At 42.0% G+C, this 14,928-nt stretch overlaps 1 protein-coding gene across 2 annotated transcripts in view; it reads right to left on the bottom strand.

Annotated features, from left to right (window-relative positions):
• The window catches only part of tox (thymocyte selection-associated high mobility group box), a 57,699-nt gene continuing 42,771 nt past the window's right edge, over positions 1-14,928 (bottom strand). Inside the window, exons 5-11 of one of the 2 annotated variants that reach the window (XM_054602250.1) lie at positions 10,731-10,976; positions 7,644-7,880; positions 7,125-7,205; positions 5,859-6,293; positions 5,761-5,826; positions 2,081-2,241; positions 1-1,195 (exon numbers count right to left, since the gene is read on the bottom strand). In XM_054602250.1, the coding sequence (XP_054458225.1) occupies positions 1,156-1,195; positions 2,081-2,241; positions 5,761-5,826; positions 5,859-6,293; positions 7,125-7,205; positions 7,644-7,880; positions 10,731-10,976 (1,266 nt within the window). In that variant the 3' untranslated portion in view covers positions 1-1,155. Of the gene's footprint in view, positions 1,196-2,080; positions 2,242-5,760; positions 6,294-7,124; positions 7,206-7,643; positions 7,881-10,730; positions 10,977-14,928 lie in introns of both variants that reach the window. The other variant, XR_008531362.1, reaches the window with a different exon arrangement.

The raw sequence follows: 14,928 nt of genomic DNA, 5'->3' as shown, positions 1-14,928 counted from the left end.
TCCGCCTTCTCATTAACACTTCACACACACACACACACACACACACACACGCGCGCACAGTTTGGATCCGAATCAATATCATCAACAGACATATGCCAGGAGGAGGGGCTGTCATCGTACAAAGGAGAATTTATTTTTCTTTTCTTTTTTTTTTTCCAACAAAGAATTGTTTGACATTTCATTATTTCAAGGACTAAAATACAATGAATTTCTACCCTGCAGATCTGAGCCTCGCTGCGAGAGAACAACGAGAGCTCTTTAATCGTACACAATTATTCACAGCCGGCGCCTGGTTAAAGAGGCGGCGAGCGGTTTCAGGTGCCGTTCCACCTCTTCTTCTCTTATTTATCTTTAGCTGGATAAAGCCGTGCTCGTTCAGTGTCGTTATCGCTCGTTCAGCACTGTGTGTGGGACTTCACAGTCCATACTGCATCATATCGAAGGCTTAAATTCACAATTTGTGTAGTATTTGGTTATCGACCTAGGGTTTGCTCGTGTGTTCTCTTGACTTTGGTCGCAGAAGGAGACAGCAACTATTAGGTCAATAAAGAAAAGAAGAGTCAATTGGCTTTAAATCGACAGCTCAAACTATTATGTTACAGCAATTTACACTTGGAACTGACGGTAATCACCGTCTTTACAAAATGAGGAACTAGATATGGGTTTTTTTTTTTAGGGCGGACAGGAAATTAGAGAGATTATCCCTTTCTGAGGGAGGTTGGAGTATATACACATATCATCATGGTTCACAGCACACCGCCTCTCCTCGCTGGTATACGACATTTTAATTCAAAGCACAACATGTCTTATGCTGTAAATGGTCAGCAGAAAAAAAATACAGCCAATAACAGATGTCAGACCAGCCGTGGGGACATGCAGAAACCCGGAGACTTTCTTCTTCCCGTTCTTAACACTGGCCCTGTTGTCCCTCAGGAGAGACGTGGTAGTTATACACAGAAATGTCCCATTATTCTACTGCTCCGACTTTCCTTAGAAGCAAACTCAAGTTTAGCTGGAGTGTAGGTGGTTGAGTCCACGGTGGGTTTTAGGCTTGTCTAGGTTGGCCCCGGTTTTGGAGTGGAGGTGAGGCCGGAGGTTCCGTGGTGTGGCAGTCGTAGGGCTCAGTTGAAGTTTTGGCGTCACTCTGTCCTGAGATTAGCTCAGATAGAGAGGTTTGTCCCTCTGCAGTCCGCCGCTGGAGGAGAGGATAAACTACAGGTGAGGTTACAGGACCCAGAGCAATGGTGTTTAATAGATCTGACATCGGTACCAGAGTTTCAATACATGGGGTCGGCTGGAAGTGATGGGTATAGATTTTGTGGATCTCTTGGCAGAAACTATGTTTTCATTGGTCCATAATCTTTGGAAACTAAGAATCGTTGTGTTATTGTTAGCTTAAAAGGAGCCCTTCACATTTACTCAGTGAGCCATGTTTCTACAGTAGCCCGAAATGGACAAACCAAACAATGGTTCTAGCGAGAGCCTTTTGTGTGTTTTTATGTTAAAAGGAAGGCCACCGTAGTTTTCTTCTGCCAAATTTGTGAAACTGCAGATACATGAGCAGGAAAACCGTGGTGACGCCAGCTAATGTCTGAATTTGGTTGCTTCCAAAATATGGGAGGCGAAGCAGAGCGATACCACAGCTTTACCGCAGTTTGGGCTCACGTGAACGAGTTCTTGCAAGAGAGGGAGGGGTGTTCAGTGGGCTGCGATCTGCGACCTTACGGCTAGATGTCACTAAATTCTTTAAGTGAGAAAGGCATTTTTTTTTTGCCAGGTTAAAATGCAGAGGAGCTCATTTAAACACGACGGTAATAACAGAAGCTTTGTTCAACATGTAAAAGTGTAGTTTTGGTTCTCAGTAGTGATGATAATTCTGGGGGAAAGTTGAAAATGTTCCAGCCTGCTTCACCCAGCACCTACTACTGGGTGTGGTCAGAAATGTGCTGCTGTTGCACCTGTAACCACACCCAACAGTGATGTCACCGTGTCCTTGGGTACACCTGTACCAAAACTGCAGCAAGGTGTCAGCAAAAACAAGATTTTACTCTTTAGAACTAGTTAAATCCTAATACCCTACCCGTTGCCATGGTAATCGGTACTCCAGTCCAGAGAGGGGTGGTGGTTGGGCGTGTGTCGACCCAGCTGATGGTAGTCCACTGATGATGACATCATAGCCCCGCCATTAAGCATACCTCCTCCTAATGTCTGGTAGTCAGACTGGAGGGAGGGGTGGTAGCCCTGCAATCAAAACAAAAAAACCTATGTTCTTAATACATAACATCATACATTTACATAGAACATGTTTTTTAGTTTTAAAATAGAGATCAAACTAAAAGGCGATGGTTGAAGAGCGCTGAGTGAAAACAGAAATGCTGTGTGAGTCGAAAGGTTCATGCTGGTGTTCTAAAAAGAAGTTGATGATTGTATTTGGGCCTGCTGATGTGGCCCATTCACCAGCAGGGTCATCAGATGGAGCTTATCAAGGTTCTGTTCTTGATGCCCGTCTCTTTCTCGTCTCGCAGAACAGAAACGCATCTTATTAAAGCTACAAAGAACTCATTTTGGGTTGTTTTTTGGCGTTCCCTGTTCACAAAAGTTTGACAGCTGTGTGTCAGCAAAAAGAAAAAAATAGCTCCTTCTTAACTTAACACAGACATGATTCACTTTTTTGGGGGATTCAGCCTGACTTATATTTTACGAGGACATCTTTTTCACTAATATCCATAAAAGAAAATCTGCTGAGAAATCAATCAGAGGAAAGGCGCTCCTTGATGAGAATCATCAAGTTGTAAACTTTTCCTCACTGTAAAAGTGAGGAAAAGTTTAGTGATAGTTGCCTGTACATCCATCACTACACTGCCAAAAGGAAAAGTTAAATGCCAATACTTTTAATTTGCCAAAATGTTAAGAATTGTTGTCAACAGTTTTAAGACTTTACAAACTTGTTTTAGTTCATAACCCTCATTTCAATGGAATTATGTCGACTATATTTCCAACATGTATGAGGTCTTTTTTTGGGCAAACGTGTTTAAAAAGTGAAATCCTTTACATTCATCACAGCACTGTGGAGCAGGTTTAGAATGTGAGATGCCATCACAGTAATAGTAGGTGTGCTCATGTCCTCCTTCAACCTGAATGAACCCACAGACACCCGGTGGGTTCATCAAACCAACCTTTAGCTCAGTGCTAAATACTTTCTGATTAAAGGCGATATCATGAATGCAACTGAAGAGAAAAGGAGACACACATCAGTCCTGGGCTCTTCAGCAGTAATTACAGAGTTTTGCTGATTTTATCATCTGCCGATGACGAGCTGTGGACGAGTGAAGAGGAGATGAAAAGGTAAGAGGAGAGGAGGAAGCAGGGGAAGAGGAGGAGGAGAAGGAGACGAGCATGTCTCTAACCATGAGATACTTGAGGGAGGAGAGAGAGATGGAAAGGGAGAAAAACGAGGGAGCGCAGTGACAAAGTGTGTGTGTGTGTGTGTGTGTGTGTGTGTGTGTGTGTGTGTGTGTGTGTGTGTGTGCGTGCGTGGGAGAGAGACATACAGAAACACAGAGAGAGAGAGAGAGAGAGGCTGAAAGGAAGTTAATCTGAGTGTTGTGAGTGAAAGAGGAGAAAGAGGAGGACAGCAGGTGGTTGGGTTCTCCCCCCCTCTCCTCCTCTGCCTCACCTATTCATCCATTGTCGAGCAAATTCTTCTCCTTCACTCCTTCACAAAGACCCCATCTGCCTCTTTTGTCTCTCTCTCTCTCTCTCTCTCTCTCTCCCCTCTCTTTCTCCCTTCCCCCATCATTTCTCACTCTTCAATCAGAGAAAAAAAAAAAAGTTTAGGGCTCTGTCACTGTGTCCCCTCCTTTTTTTCTCTTCACTTTTTTCGGCTCTCTCTTTTTATTGCGAAAAAATATGCAAAAAATGGAGGAGAGAGAGAGAGAGAGAGAGAGAGAAAGGGGGATTATGGGAGTGTGGGATTTAAAAGTGCACTATAAAAACAGGGATAAAATGAGACCGAGAGGCAATCCATCGCCCCATTTTCTCTGTCTGGAGGAGACACATCAGACTGAACACAAACTCAGATCACAGCCACTGGTCTTCCTCTTCCTCCTGTTGTGATAGAGAGACTATCAACAGGACAACTGGCTAGTTACATGAGAGACAGGTAGACGGCAAAAGATCCAAGTAGAGAAATAGATTCAAGAATTCACCCAAAAACTGAATTCTATGATTAAAATGGTCTCCTTGAAGCATCCAAACTATTCCTACTACTGCATGTTATCACACAGACATCTGGACAGGCAGACAGAGAGAAACAGAGGTCATCTAGTCCAACAGCATAGTTTAAGACAACTGGATGATAATTAGGATTAATGGAGTTATGTTCACGTCTATTTGGTGCTGCAGTTCTCAAGGAAATGCTGATGCATTCTCTCTCTCTCATTCTCTCTCTCCCATCTCATTTCCACTCTGAGTTTGTGTGTGTGTGTGTGTCTCCTCTGCTGATATATTCATCTATCTTCATTCACCTCTCTGCAGCTTTTAAATCAGCCAGATGCTGTTACCTCGAGGAAATAGGAGGCTGACTCGTATGTAAGAATTGGTTTGATGGTCCATAGAGGAAAGAAACAAATTGAAGACTGCTGAGGAAACAATAGATGTGTCCAGATTCCACACTTGAGTCAAATTTAAAATGATGTATACTCAAAAAGAATCAGCAAACATGCAAACAGATGGCTGTTTTTTGAGTGAGATGTTGACGGACATCATGCAATGCAGAAAGGAAAAAGTAATTAATAATACAAACATAAAGAAAGATTGTAAATAATGACTGGTGGTAATATTAATATTGTGAAACAGATGCCAATGTTGTTTCTTTCACTGACGTCCTACAGCACAGTGAGTTGCAAAACAGTACAGTACTGTAATGATCAGTACATACGGCTCACAATAAGTATAAAGAATGGATTTGGACACTGCAGATGACACAAAAAACATATTTTATATAATTTAACTCCTAGCTGTGGCTGAAAATCATGTATTGCCACCTTTTTAATTAAAATTGTCAGAATAAAAAACAAAAAATTGTGAAAAAATGAAATACGGCATAATTTGATGGTCTGCATTACATTTCATGTCACTTTAACAACCACTGAGGTAGAAACGACTGTTGGCACGTTGGATCTTGATCTCAACGGTCGAATTTAAACCCTAATGTTGGTGAATACTCGTCAACAAATCCCATAAAACACTAAAACCAACAAACAATTGTGTGTGTATCAAAGCCTGATGTATCTTTTTCCTGTGTGTCATAGAGCTCCATTGTTGTCCATTAAAAACTCATCATCCGTTGCCCTGGGTGACATGTTCCTTCATCACCATGAACACACACACTGTTTATCACTGACACACACACACACACACACACACACACACACACACACACACACACACACACACACACACACACACACACACACACACACACACACACACACACACACACACACACACACACACACACACACACACACACACACACACACACACACACAAAACAATGTCCAGTTGTAAATATTTGAGTTCAGTGCTGAGTTATCCAAACAGAGTAGAGAAGTCTGAAAGTATTAAGAGACGGACCAACACATTATGGATTTTGGTCTTTTCATGGTATTTTGTCCTTTAAGACTTCATGTCCAACTAACTGACTGCTATCAATCAACAAACAATGAAACAAAGATGTACGTTCAGTGTGTGACTGACCTGTGTGATGGCAGGCGAGTGCGTCATTCCCAGTGCGTGTCCACTGAGCTGCTGGTGCTGCTGGTGCTGGTGGTGCTGATGGTGCTGATGGTGTGGACTGTGCAGCCCCCCAGGTGCGCCTGGCTGTGGAGGGGAGGGCTGACCTGGAGAGGAGGGGGGGACGCCGCCGCCATGCCGCCGAGGGACAGAGCTCCCTGGTGGGGGACGCTGGGCCGTGGGACGGTCCCTCTGGAGGACAGAGCCTGGAGCTGGGGGTGGATCTGGGTGTGGGGAGGGGGCAGGTGTGGGCTGAGGCCGGGGCTCGAGGCGTGGGAAGGGTGCGACGGGTGAGGGTACGGCATGTACATGCTCGGGTGCTGGTGGGGATGGGGATGGGGAGGGTGAGGGTGGGGGTGGGCCATGGAGCCGGAGGAATGGTGCTGGCCTGGGTGACCCGGGTAGACCGAGGGTTTGGTTGTATACATTGAGGTAGAGGAAGAGGGAGGTGTGGAGGAAGAGTGGGGCGGCTTCATGTCAGATGGATCATTGTAACTCTGGAGAAGAAGAAAAAGGGCAACACAAAATCAGTTAGCAGGTTTCACATTGATCCATTTAGTGCCTTAAAGGGATACTTGACTGACTTTTTAAAACGTGGTTATATGAGCTACTTCTCCACAGTCTCCACCCCACAGTGGATTACTACAGTAGATGGAGTCATATACTGCTGTAGACATATTTAAGACAATTAAAAATATCATTATCTGTTAAAGTTTAGGCTTTTACCTTTGCAGAACACGAGTTGCTGGTTTACCGCTGCCTCCATCGTTTAGTTTGATTGTGTTATTGTGTGACTTTGGTGTTTTAAAGGGTCAGTTTGGATTCACCACAAGTCACACATTAACACAAACAAACTAACCGATGGAGGCAGCAGTAGAACTGCAACTCCTGTGTTCTGCGAGATAAAATGAGTCTGGTGGCTTTGAAGGAAGCATATATCACAACTTGAGTTCCCCATCAGAAAGGGCTGTGTGACAGTAAGGTAAGAGGTAAAAATATTCTCAATGTAGAGTAAACTATAACTGATATTGATTCTTTTAGACTATAATACGTCCACAGCAGTACATAGCTTTGCTCTTGTGCTGATACTCCTGTCTGTTTCTCCAAACCCCATCTACTGTATAAAATATACTGACTATGTAGAAGTGCCTCATGCAACACCACTTCAAAAAATCCAAACTATCCCTTTAAGGCACCAGTTAAATGCCAAGAACTTGGATTATCACTGTGTGTGTGTGTGTGTGTGTGTGTGTGTGTGTGTGTGTGTGTGTGTGTGTGTGTGTGTGTGTGTGTGTGTGTGTGTGTGTGTGTGTGTGTGAGTGGAGTACCTGTGAGACCAGACTGGCTCTGTAGGCAGCCAGTTGTTTCAGATACTCCTTCTTGGCAGTCTCTGTCCTCTTCTTGTACAACTGAAACACAAACATTTGACTTCTCAACCTGGACTATACACCTCTATCACAATTATACAGCGCTTGAAAAATTGTATTGCATTAAATGAATGAATGCTTTAAATCATCTGGATAATGTAGCATGCACTCCGGTATAGCCATCATGGGGCTCACAGTATTTCCCTCAGCTTACACAGTTATCCAACAACACAATAAGGAATTCCCAAGACACCTTCTACAACTATTCTCTGTATCTGGGCTTTTAAAAACTTCAATTCACAGGCTCTCTTGGCAATTTTGCGAGATGGAATGATTGGTGGTCTCAGTTGTATTGTTGGAGCTCCTGTTTCCCACAGAACTGTAGGTTTCTGTCATAAAGACACAGTAGCTTCCCAATAAGAGTGATGGGCTAACATAAAGGTACACACAGACACGCTAACTTAAAGATAGAGGACCTACCTGTTTCTCTTCCTCTCCCAGCCCGTCCCACATGGAGGCCACGATCTTTGACACCTCCCCAAAGGTGGCGTTGGGGTTCTGGGCCTTGATGTTGGCTTGGGTATCCCTGAAGAACAAGGCGTAGGCGGACACTGGCTTCACTGGCTCATTGGGGTCCTTTCGCTTCTTCTTCTTTGGTGTTTTGGGTTTCTTGGAGATGTCCACGGTTGCTGGCCTCTTCTCTGCTACACTGACAAGCTGAGAGATGAAGAAAAAAGGTGAGTAGGACACAAGCAGGTATGGTGAGGATGAAGACATGGATGGACGGAGGGATGGAGGGGGTTTAGTTCTGTCGCACAAATGTATTATTACTAATTAAATGGTGGTATGGAAATAACATGATGGGTTGTAAAAGTATTGTGAAGTAAATTACTGATATCCATAAAAAAACACACATTTCTGTTAAGAGACATTTTCCACTCTATTATCACTAAGCAGACATGTTATCAATGACGGAGAGCATACTGTACCCAGCATGCCGTTTGGCGGTGTAACAGTTATTATTAGAGAAAGCAACAGAGAGCGAGCTGTACCCAGCATGCCGTTTGGCGGTGTAACAGTTAATATTATAGTTAGCAACAGATAGCGAGCTGTACCTAGCATGCCCTTAGCCCGTGTTACAGTTAGCAATGTAGCGAGTGATGGAGAGGGATCTGTACCCAGCATGCCATTTGGCGGTGTTACACTTGTATTGTAGCCATTACAGTAAATAGAGGTCCCCTCTCAATACACAACTCAGTGTGTGTACATAAGACAATACTAATAAATATGTCCCGTAGAGCTCAATAGCTCTCACTCCACTTCCTTGGGTCCTCAGCGATACACAAACCAAGCGTGAAGTCGATCAGATGAACGGTTGTGAAGAAAATCAAAGGACAAACATACAGAGACTCCTTCCATCTTAGTGACATTCACACCTGTAGCTGTGTCTTTGGTGACACTTACATGGTTGACACGTGAACCCAACCGTTCTCGTTTGATGTCGAGCTATGACTCAACCACAGAGTTCAGACATGGGGGAAACTCAGCAGTCAGCAGAAGATCTGATTAAGCCTCTCAGATGAGAGGTTTAAAACCATCAAGACTACACACTAACAGTGTAGACATCAGCTACATGTCTGTCTGTCAGTGTGCGACCTAGATTCTTTCAGCCAGAGGACTGCTTAGAAACATAGTAGGCGCTCACAATCAATGCTAAATCAGTGCAGTTAAATGTATGTAGTTTATTCCTGACACGTACAAAAAGAGCGAGTGAAGTGAAAGCAATTTCATGATCATTTCATAAGATGTTTTTCTCAGATGAACCGTGTAATTAGGCCCTAATTACAGATAAAATAGAGACAGTGTTCAACTGGTGCACTTAATTAGCAATTAACAAATTCCAATTAATAAATATAATCTTTAAGAGCATAGCAGTTCAGCTGACCGAGCAGTAATGTGATGTATTTCTACACACGGGCATACAATTCCAAAAAATATAAAGAATAATGTTTTCTTTCTGTATTTTGCCTTAAATTAGAAGAAATATACACCCTTCTAAACAGGAAACTGTGTTTGAAATTCTGAGGAAATAACAGACCTGAAAAATAAAGAGTTGATTCAGCTTCCTTTGACTCACTACAACTAGATATCCACGTCCTGGATGACTGCGACATGCACATTCTCTTGATTTTCACCTTTCTATGTATTAGTCATGGGGATAATGTGTCCACTATTATTTCCAGTGTACTGTATCACTGTAGCCAGCTACAGAAGCTTAGTTTCCACCCACTCATGCTTTAGAGCTATGCAGTACGTGGCGAACTACAGCTCAGCTCGGTAGCTTAAAAAACCGTAAGCCAAACGGACGTCCTAGTATAAAAGACATTCTGTGTTTGTTGACCTTTAACAACTTGATATCAAGTAGAACACAGACTTAGGAGCCGGAGTTTACTGATGAAGAAACTCAACAAAGTGCAGCAGAGGCTCCGCTTTGCTAATATTGAATATAAAGACTGAGACGTCAATGGTAGTATCTATGTCCGTGACAACAGGACCTTTTGAAAAAAACACATTACATTTTTTTCTTTACGATGATGATCTAAAGCTTAGAGCCCCTGAAAACTTTGTTTCAAATCTTGACTATTTCTCCATTATATTCAGCACTTAGATAACACTTTAAACCTCCTCTTAGCTGCTTCATCAGGATCGTGTGGATGTGATGTGATCAGATTGGACTGAGAGCAGCCTTGCTGGTAGCCTGAAATATTGGTAAATTCTGGTGAAAATAATGGTGAAAATATGAGACACAACCTATATTCCAACTGGGCACCTCCCACTTCAGAGCAACGAGAAGACAAGTACAGAAATGTCTCATGTTAAATAACCCAAACTGTTTGACTACATTTGTGTTTATGTAGGATCCCATCACTTATAGAGATATGATTAGGGAATATGATTAAATGTCGGCCTTCAAATGAGCAATGTTTGAAAGGTGCTATCGTAAATATAACATTTTGTAATGACTCTTTTGTAATAAAACAAAGCTAGTATATCAACATGAGTAAAACTACATGTTGAGTAACTTCACAGAAGCAGCCATTGTTTAGATGTGTAGATGAGTATTTTGTAAAGGTACAAGCAGCAATGTCCATTTTGTTTTCCATTCCACAAGCACTACCTGTATACTTGCTTATGATGTTGTCCATATACAAGTCATTCCTCTATACGTAACCAATGAGAATGATACAGTGGGTAGATATCATTCAGCAGTACAGTAATGGTTTCATTTCCTCAGAATATGAACCGTCAGTTTGGTTTCAGTGTGAGATACAGAACAGTGAGGGAGCTGATTTCCATCTAGTTGATATGCAGGGAGAACGGCTCTATTATGACACATAACATTATCATAACAACTGTCCGCTGTCTACACACGCACACACACACACACGCACACGCACACACAAGAACACAAATGGTTGCTACAGCCCAGATATGACTCAGTGACTCATAGAAACAGCAGATACACTGTCTGTATGTGTGTATTTGTGTTGGGTTTTTTTTTTTTACCCTGAGTCCGTCGTCATTGTCGTCCTCGTGTGCTGAACTGGAGGGAGACGGCGTGGCCGATTTACTGCCAGGGGGTGAGGGAGAGTGATGGGTAGCAGAGTTCCCACTCAGCCCCAGCTGGGATTGGTTGATGGTGGACAACTGGCTTTGCTGGCTCATGCCCGATTGGCCCCTGGGTCCGAGGGCCGCCTCGATTGGCTGCTGGCTGCTGGTGAACCGGGAATCAGAGTTCACCATCTGCTGCATCTGTGCAAAGACCATAATGAGAGTTATTAATGAAAGACAATATCAGTCTATGTTGTCCATCGGGCTTCCTTTGTTCCACTTGGCCTTTCATTAGACATTTGGTGACACTATTTCTTGTAGATTATGATAAAAATGTGCACAGAAATGTAATTAAATACAGGATGAGATGCAACGTTACAGAATAAATACCAACTGCAGAAATATGGGTTAAAAAATGTAAATAAAATTGACATGTAAACCCAAAGGTGAAGCGTTTCTCCTCTTGGGTCCTTCTAGACCCACTTTAAAGCGACAACAAGCACCACTTTGTCTTGTGACAGGAAATGTGTAGCTAGTCTTACCCCGTCGCTCAGGTTCTGAGTTGAACACATGCCCTTCATCTCAGTGTTGCAAACAGCACCACCCAAGTCTGGGCTAACCGACACCTGTGAAACCACTAAAGCAGCGCCAATATTCTCTCCTGATTCCGACAGCCTTGTGTCACCCATTCGCTGTTCTTTATTTTCAGTTTTCTACTATTGTTATTGCCGTTGTAAAACTGGCACAGAGATCACATTTAATGCCCCTGTGCATACGATGTCTACCTTAGTGTTTCTACATGTTGCTCCATGTGAGCATTGTTTTAATGATGGTGGACTTGAACAGGATACAAGTATTGTTCAGTGTTGAACTTATAGCATTACTAACAGGACTACCCTACAGACCATCCAAAAATCACATAATGCCGTTAACGTTGGCTCAGCTTGTTTCTCTGATAACTTAAGATCCAGACAGTCAATGAATAAAGTCATCTAGGTAAAACATATAGTTGAAAACCACCCAGATTTCAAAAGTGTTCCGTAAAAATGTGGATTAAAAAAGAGGAAAGAAAGTCAATTTCTGACGGCTTCTGGCAGACAAACAACACTGCACGTGTCCAAAGGGGATATGACGCCCAAATGAAACAGACCTTTGCATAGAACAAAGTCAAGGATTTACAGGTTACTAAATGATTGCAGCCCAACCCCGGATAGGCAGAAGATGATGGATTGATAGATGGATGAAAATTGTTGGAAGCATTTGGGATAATGTAAGTACATTAGACAGGTCTAGTCATTTTTAGACATTTTAATGCGGAAAAGTTACATTTTATACCTTCAAATGTCTGCTTGCCAACACCTCCTTTACATAAGTTTATGAGATGATAATTTCTTCAACGCTGCTTTAAGTGTCGTTGACACAGCTCCTACTTTGGCACACATTCAGGTCGATGTCTTAGATTCCATATTGGAGTGAACAGAAGGTGTGCTGAAACAGTATCTGAGCTACATAACATGTTTATGTAACAGACACAGCTGGGCTCTGAAACAGTCTGCCTTTGCTTCACAGGTTTTCCACACTGTGCAGCAGCCCGGGATTCACTAATAATGAAATGTGATAGTAACCGTGGCAACAGGTGATACAGGTCAGGGAGACGACGGGATCAGAAGTCATTTAACATCAATTCCCGCTCCTGTGTAAATACATCAATAGGGACACTAAACTCCATTTGCTGCACTCTGCAGAAGTTGCTACATTATTTTATCTGGAGGACATTTTGTCGTCCACGGGTTGCAGACCGAATAGACACGAGCACTGCCTTATTTCCTTGTGCGTTCGGGGCCTCAATAATTTGTCAGAAAGCAGATGTACTGCTGGATGTAAAGTGACCAGACGGTTTTACGGCCACACCTGTGTTCCATTGTGCATAGCCGTCTTTCAAAACAAATGTCTCTTGAGAGACAACGAGGGGCAACCTTGAATAAATCTCAAATGAAATGGAATAAAAAAAATGTCAACATGGTCGAATCGATCTGTATACAATCAAATAAAAGTGAAGGGCGTTTTATGCGGAATGTTCCTTAACCTTAACATTTTAATGTCGATTCAAAATGGATGTTAATATAAACGGCTACAAAGCGGCTGTTTTCTGTTTAAAGATTTCCGCTCTGGTTGATTTAGAATTTCTATTTAGAGTTATGTGTATACATTGTATAATTGAGTCTACTAGTGAGCTCCTTATCAATGTAAGGTATGGGATATTTCTTGTGATTTTTCTCATGTAAGTTTGTTTTGTACTCCACATATATCTTGGTATGGCAGCTTTTCTTCATTATGTCGATGTGCATTCTAAACTATTTTCGAAGCATGCTGATATTGTAGGCCTTTGGTCTACATGATGTGATGTTAATGATTCTTGATTGATTGCGTGATTGGTCTAGATGGGTCTACCGACCTATTTAAGCCACACTTTCATATTGTTTTGGAAAGTGACCCGATGAAGGTCTATGTACAGAAACGCTCTCTAAATATCTCTGAATGCAAGTGAAGAAAATAGTGTGGAGAATTTTTTTGTTCTACGTTATGTGTATGTATGTATTTATGCAATACGTTTAATCAGTGGGCAATTGGCCCCATCTCCGTTGTGTTTCCTCCTTTGGCTCTAGATAGAGACTTTGTAGTGATCTTAGTGATTGCCACTTTAAAAGTGCTATTGGACAAATGGGTGAATGTTATTTCACAGCGTATTTTGGTGTGTGATCCTTCTTTTTCATGAACCCATTCTGCCACCCACTGTGTCGAGCAGTTCAGTCTGAACTGGTGTGAGCAGTCTCGTTATGAGTCAGTCATCAGTGATATTCTGTCCATTTCTCAGGAAAACAAAAGCTGTGCAAAAAGTGATTGCCAACACCCTCAGCATGGGAACTTTGACACCTACCGTCGCGAATATGAAGACGGGACTCGGGTTGATGATGCTTATTTAGAATTTCCTCTTAGTAAGTATCGAATAATAGCGGATGTGGTCGGATGCTCTGCGGCTGCGCCCCTCTCGGGAACGCGTTACCTGAACTTGGTTACCGGCAGCAGCCCTCTGTGGTATTTAGATGGAACACCGAGTGACATTGGAACGCCGCGTGCGTCATTCCGAAACCTCCCGTTTAGAAATGACGCACGCGCTGGTAGAAATGCTGAAAGATAATAGCTGTGGTTTGGCATTGCTTTGTTTGGGACTTCGATAAATGTCATATTAGTCAGTCGAAATATCTTACTGTTATAATACTCCGGAGAGCTTTAAGTCTTTGGTAAATTTATACGACAGCCCCCAATAAATCTGTTTAAATAGGAATTATTTGTAGACAGGAGAACCAAGCTGATCCATCGATGATGCATTGTTAAATAATATAAATACTTTAAAACAATCTAAACTTTTTCCTTTTTTTTAACGACAAACCCCTTTAATTTTTTTTATATGTTTTTGCAGATAATATTAAATTACAGAAAATTCTTATATCAGATTACATTATATGTTATTTTATAACAGTTTGTATTACATGTTAAAAACCGCATGGCTCAGGATGTCCAATTGATACTTTCGGTAATAAAGTGTTCACAAAAGGAAAATGCCGAGTAAGACATAAAAAAAAAATGTGCTAACCAACATTATCGCTATTCCAAAAAACACTTACTTAAAAAATTCCCAATACAAAAAAAATTATCAGCTTTTCCTTTGAAGGGGACATTTCTGTCAATGTCCATGAGAATAACAGGGGAAACCCCTGATGAAGGCAGAACGAGTGATGACTGACTCATGTCATGAGAAGGGGAAAAGATTTGGCTTTACAAAGAGCGCTCACATCAACTTCACACAGGTGTGGTTGATGACACGATTTCAATATGAAAGGAACTGCGGTAAAATTCAGAATCTGTTCTTGATTTTAGTCTTGAAAAATCCACATTTTGTTCTTATATCTCATGAATGAGTTTGCCCAGTTTGTCATAGAATGATGATTTTCCATTCTTGTTTTTATGTCTTTCTATAAGAATTACGCTGATCATGGTTATGATGCCAGTGTGGTTACTTGTGGTTACTCTCCCTCACCCTTTCACAGTGGGTTCTCAGTAAATGAAAGTTAAATGTAACATTATGGTCTTC

Source organism: Anoplopoma fimbria, chromosome 8, assembly GCF_027596085.1.
Source record: "Anoplopoma fimbria isolate UVic2021 breed Golden Eagle Sablefish chromosome 8, Afim_UVic_2022, whole genome shotgun sequence".
Classification (NCBI taxonomy): Eukaryota; Metazoa; Chordata; class Actinopteri; order Perciformes; family Anoplopomatidae; genus Anoplopoma; species Anoplopoma fimbria.
Note: the sequence above shows the minus strand (reverse complement) of the source record. Positions and strands in the feature narration are given on the sequence as shown.